Below are 16734 nucleotides of genomic sequence, written 5' to 3'. Positions count from 1 at the left end.
TGAAAAGGGACAGGTTAGGGAAGTAGAAGTGGGGGAATAGACAGAAATTGTATGGCATAACCTAATCCCATACTGCTTATGACACATCTGTCCATAGTTGTTGTTTCTCAGGAACTGTAGAAGTGAGATAGCCTGTCTCCAGACTGAGGAGACAGGGCTGAAATATAGGTATCCTGGTATGCTGTTCTCAAAGATTTTCTCCTCTGTGATTTATGCCCTTTTCTGCAGAAAACTTGCTACTTAGCAGGGTAGGACTACTGGTGAAAGTATCTCTGAGAGGGATATTGCTGGGTTTGTTGCTGACCCACAAAATGACATTTTTATGGCCTGGGTGTAAACCCTCAAAGACCATAAAGTAGATCTGGAGTCCTTAAAAGAATGTAAAGTCTCATCATTTTTCTCAGAAAACAAAAACTGACCATCAAACAATAAGTCCTATGGCCTGTTGAACTTCAAGATCTATGCCCGAGTTCTGTAGCCACAAGGCCCTTCTCATTGTCACAGCTGAAGCCACAGATCTAGATGAAGCATCTGCCATATCCAGTGCTGACTTTAAAGACATCTTGGCCATCAAATGGCTCTCTGAAACAAATGCCTTAAACTCTGCTCTAGAGATTGAGGTAACATTCATAATTTTGGACATGGAGTCCTAATTTGCAAAGTCATATTTAGTCAATAATGCTTGCTGGTTGGCAATGCACATTTGTAATGATGAGGCTGACTACACCAGCACCAAAGTAGGCTTCCTGGCCTCCTCCGTAAGACCCTCACCACCTGCATTTTTGTTCTTAAACAACTTCCTGATGGAGCAACTTCCCTTAGCGTACCTTCCCCAAGGCAAAATGAACATCAAGTGCAGAGGTCACCAGCATGGATTGCAATCCCACACAATGGACGTTTAAAACTCAGAATAGGCATCACACTGAGCTAACACTCTACTAACTACACTAAGGCTATGTTCAGATTGAGGGCGGCAAAATCGCCGCTGCCAGATTGATCTTTCTTGATCGATTGAGCGGTCAGTGAGACCTGCTCAATCGATCAGGAAGTCGACTGAGTAAGTCCACCCCCTCAACTAGCGCAGTGAGAACAGCATACAGAAGGGAAGCAGAGCAGTCGACGTCAGTCTGCGTAGTTTGCGTAACTCCCGTCGACTGCTGCCAAATCACGCGGTAAGTGTGAACCAGCCCTTAGAAACTAAATCCTAAGGTAGTACAAAACTTAACTATTTGCGGGAAAAAACACAAAACGTTGTGATAAAGAACATTAGGTTAGACAACATAATGAACACTACAACTCAAGCTATAGGCAGTGAGATGGAACTGACAGAGGTCACAACACCACCACTCTTATTTACCCATAGGAATGGCTATGAGGGCCAGAGGGCTCTAGTACCGCCCTGAGGGGTATTGCTAAGCAAAGTTCTCTGGCTCTGAGGCAGTGGGCACATACACACCTGAGTGCAATACATTCTGCAACCACTCAAAGGAGAATTTCTCTTGGTAAGTTGTTCCAATGGTTAATTATCCTTGCTGTTCAAATTTGCATCTTATTTCCATTTTAAATTTGTCTGGCTTCAACTTCTGATTAATGGATCTTGTTATGCTTTTCTCTGCTAGATTTAAAAAGTTCCCTCCTTCCAGAAATCCTTTCCCCATGTAGGTACTTCTGCATTATGATCAAATCACCTCTTAACTTTCTTTTTGATAAGATATATTCAGTGAGAAACTAAAAGGCTCAATGTATAGCAGGTTCTCTCTCAAATAATTTTTGTATCTCTTGTCTGAACCCTGAAATTCTGAATCCAATATTTCAACATCCATATAAAGTGTCACACCACAACTGAACACTGTATTCCAGGAATGGTCTCACTAATGTTGTATACAGCAGTAATATCACCTCTCTACTTCTGCTGAGTATTTGACTGTTTATACATTCACGTTATCCTAAGCCATAGCCATCTCACTGGCAGTTTGTATTCAGTTGGTTATGTACTATGACAACTAAGTCCCTCTCAGAGTTATTGCTTTCCAGGGTATAGTCCCCATCCTGTACATTTGATCTACACTCTTTGTTCCTAGATGGGATGACCTTTCATTTGGCAAGCAACCCAGATTGCTCTGGAGAGATTATCTGTCCTTATCATTATTTAGCACTCCACCAATCTTTGTGTCATCTGCAAACTTTACCATTAACGATTTTATATCTTCCTGTAGGTCATTGGTAAAAATACTGAATAGCACTGGGCCAAGAATGGATCCCTGCTGGACTCAACTAGAAGTACCTTTGATGATGATTCCCCACTAATAATTATAATCTGAAATCTATCAGCCAATTCTGTGAATTTAGGAACTGAATTATGACAAAATAATTTATGTTTTTTAATTTAACACTATCAGACCTGAATATTACTGGAATGTAGAAATACTTACTGATGGATTCTTGGGGAGACCAGATTCTGGACCACACAATGAAAGCACATTCATTAGCTTCTCTCTAGTTCTTCTCTGAAGAAAAAAAGAAATCACAGTGTAACATTTATTAGAGATACAAAATCTTCAAAGCAGCTTAAAAGCATAAAACATCAGGAACTTTAAAGCAGATATCTCAGATGTTGAGGTCTTAAGAAATATCTCTAAAGAAAAAAGATATACACCAGTACATTTACCATTGCAAAACAGTTAACTAATATTCAATAACAGTTAAGAAATACTGTTGATTCCAAATTACATTTCAAAACACACACACACTATATATTATACTACACTTTTTATTCAGACACACTGAACTTGCTGTATTTTTATATAATGTACCTGAGACAGCTGTGGCCTTTTCCAGCTGACAGGGACCAAGGCATTGGAATTGGACCCTGATGAAGTTGAAGAAGTGCTCCGAGTGACAGCAATGACTTTTGGTTTCCCATTTCTGCCAGTTGCACTGTGCTGATCACCATACTTATTCCCAATAATTGGGGTCTGCCAGATGAAAAAAATAGAATCAAAGAATCATACAAACATAGGGATGGCAGTGACCAGAAAAAGTCCTTTAGTCCATCCCCCTGAACTAAGGCAGGATTAAGTATACCTATGTCATCCCCAACAGATGTTTGTCTAACCTGTCTAAATGCTATTTTAGAATTCAAACATTTATTTGTAAGACCTTATTATCTATTTCAGAACTATTAGCAGTATTGTACTAAAACTTAGTTTACTAAATTAATTCTAAAAGCAACAGCACAACCTCATATATGGTTATACTAAGCACCCACACACCATGGGTGCACTGTGAGCCAGAAGAAAAAATACCTATCCATATTTTGGATGAACTTGTATCTGGAATATTTGCTTCCCCCTACCCTCCCTTTTTTAAAAAATATATAGGTTTGATACACGAAAGTCAACCACATTTTAACCTTTTTTTTTTTTAATGACTCTCCAAGTTAACTCTTTTAAACTAAAAGACATAACACTTCCGTATGAGTATATTTGTGAGTAAACACATCAATGTATTAAACAAAAATAATGTTTCCATGGTGCACTAGTTTGCACTAAAAGGCACGCACTACTTAAAGACTGTAGGTCAAATTCAGCTCTTGTGGAAATGAGTGAAATGCCAATGAAGTCTTTGGGCAGGAAACACCCCATAAATGCAGGAAAGTGTATATTGCACTTCTCCACATCTATGGGTACAGTTGTGCCACAGGGGAATTCACTTCATGAGAGGGAAGCTTTCAAATCCAGTCAGGACTCCATATGACAGGCACAGCATCATCTACTACTTAGAATCAATTTTAAATCTGAATTCTCATTTTCAACTTCTTCCCCTACAGCCAATTCCCAGGTCTTCAAATTCCACCCTGGGCAATATGCTATCCCCTGCCCCCTCACACATACAAAGAACAGCGGCCAGGTTATCCCAATCACTTCCATTGACTCTCTTAGTTTAAATTTGCCATACTTATTTTTAAAAGTTTTCCATGGATTTGTTCCAAATTGCACGCACCTATCTTCACACGCCCTGCCCCTTGCCACCAATGAAGTCTTCTCTCTGCTCATTTTGTTTGTCTGGGACCTGCCTCCTCTCTGATCCAGCATACAATTTGGCCTCTTATAAGAACTTTTCTGCAGTCTGAATCAGCCTTCCTGTGTGTCTCTGCCTCAGCAGCTTTCCATCTTTTTTCAAACCTCATCTTAAAATATATCTTTGCTCTAAAGATGGGCCAAAACCAGAACACAGGATCTGAACTTTCTCAATCTCTGGGAAGTTTCCATCCTGATTTGAAATTCATGGTTATGGCCTGTTAGTGTACTCTTCTCTGCCCATTTTTTTTTAAAAACTGGCCCCAAACTCTACTATGGGCTTTAAGACTAAATGAAATATTTTATGATAGTTTGTTTGAAATGCAAAATACATTAACAAGCTGTGTTTATAAAGTATAACAACCATATTTGGTCTGGTTTCATAATCTAGTTACCAGTGGGAAATATACCTGTAAAATCTTGCACTCTATCTACTCTGTAAACTGTCAGGGAAAATACATCAAATTCCATGAAAAGAAAAGAAAAATCTGAACTTGTTTAATGCATAATTTACTGCCTATTTTACTGTTGACACCCACAGCCGGAAATGAAAATTGTAATGCACTAAAGGTTTGTGACCTGAGTTTTGTCCCAGTTGGAATGTAACCTGCATCTCAAAATAATTTATGTACAGCTGATATCTTTGTCCCTGAAGATACAAAAGTCTATATGTGCACCATATAATTTTCCACAGATAGCTGAAGCCCTTTTAGGTCAAAGATGACACTACTGGTGAGAAAGACGCAATCCTGACTAAAGTTTAGAGAGGCTGCTTTATGATAAGACTGGAATACACTGGATAGGATAACATTATTTTTTTTAGATACAAATGGAATATACAATTCTTGGCAAATTATGAGCATTAAGGGCTTGATTATGCAACCCTTATATTTGTAAGCACTTACTCATGTGAGTAATCCCATTAACTTTAATGAGGTTACTCCAATGAGGAAGCACTCAAAGAGGAAGGGTTACACAAATTGAGCCCTAAAAGGACCCAAAGTTCACGTCTCAGTAGTAACCTCATTTAATTAAGTCTGACAAACTACTTAGGAGTTCAATATTATTAAATCTTAAAAACTGGTTAGTATTTATTCTTTATAATTACAGCTTTCTAAACTCTTGTATTATAAACATGAGTAATAAGAGAATCTCAGATTGCATGTCGTTATTACATTCCAGTTACAGATAAGAATTACCTCTGTTATATCAAAATGAAAATCTAAGGTCTTCCCAGGTAGTTCCTTGGAGACATTATTAAACATTTTTGTGAATGAGATTTCAGGAGAACCTATATCACCTCCATAAGGCTTTGGAATATCATTAGGTACAACGAGACTTGCTGATCGAGACACCACCAGTTTCAAAATATTAAGAGCCTCTTTCCAGTATGGACTCTATCAGAAAATAAAATGTACACACATTACAAAATAATTCTAGTATATATTGCAATCCATAGTACACAACAGACTTTGTTTATACTACTTTAAGTGGAAACATGTTTTAATGACAGATTTTTCTGTCTTAAAGCATGTACATGCTTTAAGGTAACATCTTTCAATATCAATGTGCACCCTTTAAGGTGCAGACCTGTAAGTCTGGAAGGCACAAAGCAAAATATGGCAAAAATTGTTTTTATGTGGATTTTTAGGTTAAAGCAGACAATTATTTACTAGACAACTGATGTATTAGATAGCTATCTTTGTATGTTTGCAAATCTTACAGATTAAAAACAGAGGGAAGGGTGAGTAAGAACTTCCAAAATTATGCTTTTGCATTGGGGTAGCAATACACAGATTGGGAATTAATATTTAAAAATTAATTTTCTTTAGTTCTCTTTATACTTAAATCACAGTTATAATTACCTGCAACTTTAAGTACATATTGTTAAAGTTTTTGTCAGGAAATTGTATTTCTTATTTTATAAAATATATTAATATAGCAATTAATATTATAACCTATTTTTTAAAAAATTAAAAATACATGTATGTTAAAATAAGTACATTTTTAGATCATTGATTTTGGACAATATCCCTTTAAAAGAGACTACTACTGTCAAGGAAAGAGATTAGAACAGCTTTCTATATATTTAGTGTGTGTATGAATTTGAGAATGAAGTTGGCCCTCTTCTATTATTATTAATAATTTGTATTACTTCAGCATGTAGGCGCCCTCCTCATGGACCAGGACTCCACCTTACTAGGCGCTGTACAAATTAAGAACATAAAGACTGTCCCCATGCCAAGGGGTTTACATGCTAAGTATAAGACAAGAGACTAGCTGGATACAGACAGACAGATGGAGTACAAAGAAATAATGAGAAAATATTAATCTGCATGAAAGGCAGTGGTCTCTACACATCAGTAGCCTACACATTGTGAAATTTTATGTAGGCAAAGGAGAGTTCTGAGAAGGGATTTGAAGGTGACTAATAATGTGGCTTTGTAGATGTTTACAGGAAGCACCTCCCAAGCGTGTAGGGGCAGCATGGAAGCAAGCACGAAGGTATTTTTTCGTCTATATGAAGAGTAACGAAAACCAATGAAGTAGTTTCTATGGGAACAAACATTTAAAATGATATACTAAGGTAATATTGCTTTAGTCTTCCAAAGGACTGTATCATGAATTGCTGCTTGAAGGAAGAAAGCGGTTTGCTAAAATTTAAAAGTGCTTCAGGAAAATGGTTCTGTTTCCCTCTTCTTCCTTCTACCATTTCATTACAGAAGCCTTTTTTAAAATCATCCAACACTGTTAATTTCATTTTAAACAGCTGGTTCTCAACACAAGACTTGGACTAGATGGATTTTTACCAGGGTTGTTGCTTTAATTGTGCTAGTTTTATTTTAAAAGCTCTTCAGCAACATTTTGAAAAGATGATACAACTCCCTGCAGCTTTACTTTAACTATTTAGACTTCAGTGTACGTTAAATTTACCTGTATATACATAAAAAAGGTTTCATGCTTTAAATCAGTTTCAGAGACACCCCCCCCCACACACACACAAACAAAGCAGAAGCATCTACAGGCATTCTATAATGGGTCAGGCTGAAGCAGTGCTTTAAGTAATCAGGACAAGAGTACAAGAACACAACAGGAAGCATCTGGGCTAAGTGCACTCTCTTTAATTTAACAGTGGCGGCCTTCAAAATAGTGAGCAATTCCAGCTGGGAAGATGGGGAGGCGGGGGGAAGGGGAGGTGGAAGAGGAGAGAAAGGAAAGGAAAGAGAAAACACCAGAAGAAGCATATCAGCAGGGTCAGCTTTTATGTTGTTGAAATGGCAAGTCTCTTTAACAGCAGCATTTTGGTTGTAAAAATTATTTTTTCTTAAAAAGATAATATATAGGTTTTTTTTAAAGTTACTATTTTAGAAGATAAACAAACACTCTCCAGGCTGTAGGAATATCTGCACCTTTGCTGGTAATGGATATCTGTTGGCCTTCAGTTTTATGATGTGCCCTGTGCACATGTACATCTCACTACAAACGCACTCTCAGTTTCTGGTAGTTGTATACTAAGTTTAATTATAAACAGTAGATTCTCACTGCCGAGTTCTGAGAAACTAGCCAGTACTACCATATCTAACCCATGAGAAAATTATTTTTTTCTTTTCTTCTTTTACTTTGTGTTACTGAAAAGAACAAAAGCTTTCCCACTAAAGTGTCCAGCTACACTATGAACTTTCCTTTCATTACCACCAGCATTCCAACTGCTAATTTCTTCTTCAGATAAATTACCAATTAAGATTATATTCAACTGAGATTAAAAAAAAGGCTCCCATAGAAGTTAAAGGTGAAGAGAGCAGCTATCAGGCCAGCAAACTATGGTTACATTAATCATCCAGTTATGCCTAATATCTCCTGACAAGAGGACAATAACTAAAGTGCATATCTATCATAACAAAATGTCCAGAAAAAAACTATTCTTCCTGGTTAATTAAGACATTTCACAATAAAGAAGTTCGGGGATAAAGAAAGAAAAACAAGAACTTTGTAGATTGAAAGGGTTATATGCTTCAGGTATTTTAATGATTTTTTTCTACAAAAAGCCCAAATTTCTCCCAGGGATTATATTTTCTATAAACTGTTTTGCAAATGTGAAACAACGAATCACCAGGGGCACAATTCTGTCCTTTATCTTTTGATGGTTGCTATCATCTAAATAAATGTACTTGAATTTCATGAAGCTGTATTTTAATGTGTCTGTGTCCATGTCAACGTCCACATGACAAACATTAATATTGGTGCAAGTAATTCAAATAAGTATTTAACTGTGAAGCGTCTCTTTGAAAACAAATATGCCCAAAGAAGGAATTTCTGCAGTATTTGGATGTAAACATTCTCTCTTCTACAAAATTGCACTGTGATCATTGAAAGCTCATATTTTGTTATCATTATACAGAGAGAGAGAGAGAGAGAGAGGCCCAAACCTGTAAACAGATAAATATGTGTGTAGATTTGCTCATATAAGTAGTTCCATTAAAGTCAATAAATCTACAAATGTGAGTAAAGTTAAGCACATAGGTAAGTATATACAGGAATGATTCCATTATTTATAAAATAAATGCTGGTGGATTTCACATAGCATTGCTATCTTGGTAAAGTCAAGTGACTGTACTTTTCAATAATCTGCATTAAAAATAGATTCTAGAGTGCAGCTGCATGACTTTTTCTTTACTTCATAAACAAAATGCTTACTGGTTATTTACATTTTGAGAATACATACCTGAACGTATTTACCAATAACCTTAATGATTTCCAGATTAAACTGCTTCACTGGTGCTGCAGACAGGTCAATGTGACTCAGAAGACTATAAATGATCTGCAATAAAGATTGCTGCATGCTGGATAACCCTTTCTCTAACAGCTAAAAATATAATAGAAAAAAGTGAATTTTAATCAGGTTGCTTGAATCAGGCAGCACAGGGTACAAAGGCCAGTATACTTACTATACAATAATAAATGCTAGCTAACCTTGATATAGATTTCCTTTTTCCCTTCTATATCTTATGTGGTAAATTAAATATTTATTTCAAAACTTCAAGTTCTGACTTGGAAAAAAGAATACAACCGAGTACAACAGAACTGTATTTTTATTCCAATATTTTTCTTTTGTATTCACATCCTTTTATTTATTAAGTAATGTAATTTTGGTGATGCTTTAAATGTTAGCACAGGTCTAAAGCACCTAAAGCAAAAGATTTCAGACTAAATAAAATAACTCTTCTAAATCCCAAAGCTTCCTGAATGCTTCCTTATCATGTTATAGGAGAACAGGAGAAGCTGCAAACAATGTTACATGCAGGACTTATCTATAAGACTTACAGAAGTCTTGCAATGCATTTTAAGGGCCAGTTCTGGCAATCTTTCCATGCAGAGCATTCCTATTAGAGGCAATGGCAGTTCTGCACCTGGAGGACTTGCAGAATTATTTACTACACTTTGTATACTTAAAGCAATTTGAAAAATACACCACATAATATTTGCAACTTTACTTTCTGATTAAAATTTATTTTCTACTGAGAGCAAATTTAAATCATAGCTCAATCTGGACCAGGCAATTTCTTTTAATATATACTCTCTATATATTTCTTTAAAACCAATGTATATATACATTTTATCCAGACTTTGATCGGAATGAGGAAGAGGCAATAATAGCTGTTCCAGAAACTGACATAAGTGGACGGAACATAAGATTTATTACAAAATATTACTGCCATAGGAAAATGGACCCACCATAGAGGGATGACCATTTCAATTTAAAAATTCAGATTTACTACTCAAAAATGGTTTTAACCACCCCCTCTTCTCCAAATCCTACAACCTTCTAATATCACTTTGTTCCACAGAAGACTTTCTAAATATATTTTTTCAATTTTCAAGAGTGCAAAAAATAAAAAATGTTTCATCAATAAAGACATGGTTTAAATCAGGCTGTCTAAATGTAATACATTTTCAGTAAAATTTACCTCTGCAAGATAAGTTACAAGGTTAAATGTGGTATCTGAGAAGGAGTCATGCAAATATCTACACACTACGTTAATCCAGTTAGAACAGTCTCTGGAATAACTGTGTGTACTGTATAAACTCATCATATGTGCCAAATTGGCAAGGGTTGGTGACTTCTCCTCTGCACAAACCTACAAAACAAAAAAGAAATTAATTTATTTTACCCACTAAATTACTGAGTATATGGAATATGTCATTATCTTGATGACTTATTGAATTGAATACAATTATTTACTTTTCAAGGGTTTCAGGATTTATTTTTCAGTAACACTGAGGACAAAATAACAACATGAATATCTATATTTTACATAGTCAAGCTCAAGAATTCAATTTACTATAAAAATAATATAGAAAATTGCTGAAAGGATTTAAAATTGCTATTCAATGTAAAAAAATGTACAGGGTACTTATACTGTTAAAATAAAACAATAACAATATAGGGCTAGATTCATGCCTTAGGGTAGCTGTACTGGAGGGGGTTTCACGAAGAAAGGGCAGCTGTAAAATCTAATCAATCAAGGCTGCCTGGGAGGGGTATATCTCCTGGCAGGCCTGGCTCTGTCCCCTCCTAGGCTGCTCTTAATTTTCCACTCTACCTCACCTACACTTTTAGAGCTGCACAGCTTAGTTACTGCTTCCCTAGTGTGACGGGCGCTGTGAGTGGCTTGCATCATGGCATGCAAGCTTCAAGTGGATTTACTGCTCATGTTAAATCTGTCAAATTGATGGCAGAAAATCTGGCATAAAAACATTCTTACTGGTAAACTTTAAATAATGGCTTTATATAACTATTAATTCAATGTATGATAAAATTAGCATTTAAGAGCTAAACCATACTCCCAGTTGGAATCAACAGGAATTTTGACAAGGATTTCAACATGAGAATGTTAAACGAGCACCTTGAATAGAATAAATTTGTTGAGTGATATTTCCTATATAGTCCTGACCTGAAGAAGAGCTCTGTGTAAGCCTGAAAGACTGTCACTTTCACCAACAGAAGTTGTTTCAATAAACAGTGTTTCAATGACCAGTTTCTCTCCCATTTCTTATCGCATGGACTCCATCTCCTATTCCACTGGGATTATATAAAATTTTATAAAATCCGAGTGGCAATTACAGCACTTGCTTCCAGGAAGGAGTAATATAGCAATATTAATAAAGTGCTTATGTATTTTAACTGCCTTTAATGGAATAAGCATTTTGTCTTTTTGGAAAAAAAGGTAATTACACTGCTTACTGTTCATCCTCATTTAATATCCCCTCCAACCCCTCAGTTCTGTTCTTCTGTCCTCCTGCTCTTCACCATATAATTTGCTGTTGCTTGCACCCTTCTCCTCCTCTCCCCTTGAACATGCCTTAAAACCTGGTCTTTTTCTCTATCTGTTCTCCTGGACATATGTATAGCTGCCTTATTTTCTTCTTCTCTGTACATTTCCCCTCTTTCTGGTGGCTGCCAGCTCCATTCACACTGTGGCACCCATTTCTGAGGGCAGTTTTGTTCCTCTCCTGCTCTTATAATAATACCACCACCTGGCTCTTAGATAGCACTTTCCCTCAGCAGATCTAAAAGCACTTTATAAAAGGAGGCCAATATCATCATCCCCATTTTACAGACGGGGAAACAGGCACAGAGCAAGTGAAGTGACTTAAACAAGGCCACCCAGAAGGCTGGTGGCAGATCTTGGAATAGAACCTGTTTCCCAAGTCTCAGTCCAGTGTTATATCCAGTAAGTCACACTGCCTGCCCTATTGTGTAGCAGTGGCCCATAACAGCAGCAACTACAACAAGCTGGTGCTGTCTTATTTCCAGTTCCATGCTCTTCTTCCCAATAAAGTGCTCTGGGGATCACCAATAGTCCCTTGATCCATTTGGAAATTGCTGGTGTATATTTTACACTGCTTTAACAAAGAATGCAATTTAAAAAGAGTCATTCAAATCAAGTTTCCCCAAGATAATCATTGTCTGCAAGTAACAAAAACTGTACAGTGCTTGTTTTTCTCTACACAGCAGTCTCAAAAGTAAGGACCATTTCCTTATTAGAATTAAACTGTGAAATGCACTTGTAAATTTATTTATTTAAATCACATTTATACTTTTTAAGCTTACTAGCTGTGGCAACCATTTTTTCTTTTTTTTTTTTAAATAAATAAAAGAGGTTTTTTTGTGACACTAGCAATAGGAAGAATTGCTTCTTACTTTCCCAATGTATAGGTTAAAGCCTAATGGGTACTTTGATCCTATAGAGGCGTACTTAGAGCCTGATTGAAAGACCACGGATTTTAGTGTAAATACTCCTCTTGACTTCAGTGAACTTTAGATCAGGCCTTTAAAGAACAATTATGTCTCATTAACACAATTCTTAGAGAATGGAAGAAGACAATTTAGTGGAAAAGCAGATTGTAGGACTTTACAGATATATTTGGTATGAAAGGTACATCTATTTTGGCTGTAAAAGTAAAAGCCAAAGTTGTGAACAATTTCCTGAATGTTAGTTTTAAAATATTTACATACCTTAGCTATTCTGTCTGCTGTTTCTTTACAGAACTGAGTTGGGTTATCAAAGTGTTGGATTAAATGAGGCAGTAAGCACAAGATGTTAAGAGGAAATCCTGCAGACAAACAAACGGTGCTGAAGTTATGAGCACACAACAAACTTTCGATATTTTAAAAACAAAATCTCTATGACCAAAACTGCTTTATTATTTAAGATGGACTTAGAATGATCATCCAATCAGCTAAACCAAATTACTAAATAATTCAGTACTCTTATTCAGCACAATGGCAAGGTCCTAAAAGAATATGCAAAGGTTCAAAATAGTACTAAACCAAGGCCACTATGACTAAATGGTTTTAGAAGAAAAAGACTCTTATTTACTTTGGGAACAAATTTACTATAATGTAACATTCTATTCCAATCTTCCAAATAGATTTTCTCATAAAACTCTTGGCACCATTTCTCTAGATAGATCATCATAATCTACATTGTACCTATCATAGCAATGTTGGGGACCACAGGATTTACTTTTGCTCTTCACTGGCAGATGTATATTACTACTGACTTTAATGCCAAAAATTAATTTACTTTTCAGTTAATAATATTGAATTTAGTAGTAGGTTATGTATAACTTGATTAAAGATACCTGCTAATTGGGAGGGATCAACCAATGTATGTTTGGAGACGGTGATGAGTTTACTGAGGAGGTGGACTGTCATTTCCTGTGTAGACACTGAGGTAAAGCCCTTAAGGAAGAGCTGCTGAAGGCCTGGAAAGGTACTCCATTTCAGTTTACTCTGCACCTCTTCTATCTTCTCCCGACTCTCTGATTTATCCAGAGGCAAGTGAATAAGCAGTTTGTTGAGCAGCCTGAGAGCCAGGAGGTATTCATATTCATAATCTGATTCTAGCAAGGATGCTGCAATCCAAAATATGGTGGCCATCAGGTTGATAGGATCAGTAGTGGGCTGCACATCATACATTCCTCCCTCTCTCAGAGAGGAGAGGCTTCTAGTCCTTGCTAAACTACCACCATGGTTTATTCTTCCATCCATTATATCCAGTGTGTTGCTCCGTCGACGGTCACCTCTCCGGTCACCAATTAAACTCAGTCTCAAAGAGTTACTCCTTGCATTGCTGTAATATCCCAAACAATTGCCACTACTAATAGGACTTGTGCTTAAATTTATCTGTCCAGTGCTTTTTCTGTTAGCTGCATACTTGTTTCCCATTACAGGATCATGGTATGAGGTTCTAAAATAAAAGCAATTAAATATATTATTGCATGTAAAATGTCAGACCTTAATAACGTACATCCTAAAAAATCAGGGCTCCAAAGATCAATCCTATAGCTCATGCTGAGTAGATTTTACTATCAGTGAGGAGGTTTCAGTAAACACTTATGTCATAAACAAGTCCTACGAGAGAAGGAAACTGCCTTGTTACTTCAGCACCATAGCAAGGGAAAAAATGTTTTCAAGACATAAGAAATTACCAAGATAAGACAGCCAACCAGGGATATAGTACCATTTGACATACTGGTAAAAAATATGAAAAATGTTGGCTAGGAATGAACATTTGGAATGTCCATCTATTTTCTTACAGATGAGGAAAGACAGGGAATTAAGAAATGGAGTTATTTACATGTCCTTATATTTCTCTTACGATAGCATCTAGACAGATCCATACCTTCAATGCCTTTCATACTAAGATTCAGAAGCATTCACTAAAGATTTTAACATTTTCTGGAACCCATGTTATGTGGATGTTCAGTATACATGCCATGCTGTAACCACTAGCCTTTGAACTAAGCTTTAATTTATACAGAGAACCCCTAATACAACCTATTTAATCTTTTGAGGAACGGAGGGACATGTTAGTATGCATTATTTTTTCAGTTTATAAAATGCACCTATCAACATCAGTAGGCACACATATTAGATTCTAGAATACATATCATTACTCAGAAATCTTCTTACACCAACCCAGAAATTCAACCCCTCGTAGTGCAGGCCTTTAGTCCAAAGCCTGAGTGAAAAGAAATGGGTAGCAATTGCCCTGAAGTTCAATACACTTTTGAGTTTTGCCAGACTAGGGGGGGAAGCAAATTCCAGTCAGCGGCCCTCCACTGACAATGCCATACCATCCATTCCCAAAGCCTTGGATTTAGGGGCTGAACCTGTGAAGTACTGAATATCCTCAACTCCCACTATCGTCATTATTCAGTGGTGAGAAATATTGTAGCTGATTTCAAATGCTAGACTTAAACACAAAAAGACGCAGTCTCTAAGGTATCCAAGACCCCAACTATATAGGACTAACTTTTTAATTGAACCCAGAAACCTAATGGAAATTAACACCGTCTACTTCATGCAAAGTATCTCAAAGTATATGGGTAGCTGCATTCTGTACTAGATTAAGTTTCCAAGTTCTATTCAAGTGGACACATTTCAGTAATCCAATCTTAATGTAAATAAAAAGCTTGAATAACTGGTAAGCACCTGATGTGAAAGGAACATTTGTAGCATAATATAAAATTATGCTTGGCCAGGCTCATTTTCTTTTTAATATATCAAGTCCCTGGGGGTGAAGGGAACCACAATATTTACCATATAATTTCTCAAGTCTGCTCTAAAACACAAGATGAGATTTTTTTTTTTGAAAGTTTGATAATAATCCACTGAGCCAGTTTTGAGACAGAACAGGAAAGAAAAACTTTCTGGTGGAAAAACAAGGGTTCAGATTTTCATTTACACTTTTTTTGGTTTAAAAAGCAACTAATTTGGAATGCATAGTAGGCAGCTCTAAATGAGGTCTAGTATCTGCTGTATTTGAAGAAATTTCATTTACAAATAATTGTATACTATTTAGTAGAAATAATACTTATGATATAGCAATTTTCATCCAGAGATCTTAACAAAAAATTTCTAAAAAAAAAATAAAAATAGTATCACCTACATTTTACAGATGGAGAAATTGAGGCACAGAGAGCTTAAGTGGCAACAAAGGTCAAACAGGTGCTGATCCTAAAAGGTGGTGATTGTCCTCATTCCCACTAAAGTTAATCAGAACTGAAGGCACTTAATGGTTCACAGAACTGAGGCCCAATGGGACAGCAGCACAGCTGTGAATAGAACCAAGATCTAACAAATTCTCCATTTCTTAATCAAGAAAAACACACTGATTTAGAAGTTCCTAATTTGATCTACATCCAGCAGTAGAAAAAGTAAGGAGTAACTGAGATCAATTTCAGGAATTTTGACTGACTAAGCACCCAAAGAGATGAACATTTGAAAACAGCATGCTGTCTTTGTACTAAGTCCAAAGTGAAATGATGACAAGAAACATTTTGACTAGAAGAGTAATAAACAACTTATAGTTTCCATGTATAGTGTAGTTTGACTAGTACAAGTACTTACTGAGAAAGTGCAGAAATAAGATCATAATGCTTCATGGTTTCAGCCAATGTATCAATGGCAGACTCCAGCGTGAGAAGTAGCTCTATAACAAAACCCTGGAAAAGGACCAAGGGTTATTATATGTTATGATATGTACAACAGTGCAGATTGTGTAGAACATCTTGATTGGTAATATAAAAATAGAATGAACGATGTTAGGGACTGATTAATAACTTCTTGATCTAATTACACAAGGGTCCTAATGATGCACAACTCAAATTACTGGTGCACGTTCAATGTAAAACAAAGAACAGTATACAATTTGATTTAAAACTAATTAATGACAAAATCATGAATTTATTTGTGTTGTAGCCTCTGATCCAATACCACTCACAAGGTGAGTATCAAGTTCCATTATTCACCTGAGTGAGTCTATACTTTATGACTTGGTCCCTCTTTTTGTGGTTTGAATAAGATAGTCAATTTCTTTTGCAAGTAGTTAACATAGTAAACTGTAAAGATATAATATGTTGCTGATAAATCTAAATAACAGAACACACTAAAATAGTTGTTACTTCTTTAATATTATATTGTTTTATTTTAAAACACTGCAGACTTCACGCATCTTTTGAATTATAAAGAGTACGGGTGCTGCCAGGAAATAGATTACTTCTGCTGAGATATGTTGTTCAGACTGCAAAGTCTCTGAAAGTAAATGTTTTGAAGCTACTGGTTGACTTGAAAATGAAGTGCTCA

The 16734-nt window shown here is 36.1% G+C and overlaps 1 protein-coding gene across 9 annotated transcripts in view; it reads right to left on the bottom strand.

Annotated features, from left to right (window-relative positions):
• Positions 1–16734, bottom strand: part of FRYL (FRY like transcription coactivator) — a 385878-nt gene that overhangs the window by 53383 nt on the left and 315761 nt on the right. For all 9 annotated transcript variants that reach the window (XM_067531263.1, XM_067531262.1, XM_067531264.1 and 6 more), the window contains 8 exons: positions 16000–16094; positions 13227–13834; positions 12598–12695; positions 10046–10216; positions 8803–8943; positions 5279–5476; positions 2814–2975; positions 2433–2507 (listed from right to left, as the gene is read on the bottom strand). In XM_067531263.1, the coding sequence (XP_067387364.1) occupies positions 2433–2507; positions 2814–2975; positions 5279–5476; positions 8803–8943; positions 10046–10216; positions 12598–12695; positions 13227–13834; positions 16000–16094 (1548 nt within the window). The remainder of the gene's footprint in view (positions 1–2432; positions 2508–2813; positions 2976–5278; positions 5477–8802; positions 8944–10045; positions 10217–12597; positions 12696–13226; positions 13835–15999; positions 16095–16734) is intronic.

This window comes from Emydura macquarii, unplaced genomic scaffold (assembly GCF_026122565.2).
Source record: "Emydura macquarii macquarii isolate MOO-44397 ecotype Brisbane River unplaced genomic scaffold, CSIRO-AGI_Emac_v2 contig_3128, whole genome shotgun sequence".
NCBI lineage: Eukaryota > Metazoa > Chordata > Testudines > Chelidae > Emydura > Emydura macquarii.
The sequence above is the reverse complement of the archived record's forward strand: the minus strand, read 5'-3'. Positions and strand labels throughout refer to the sequence as shown.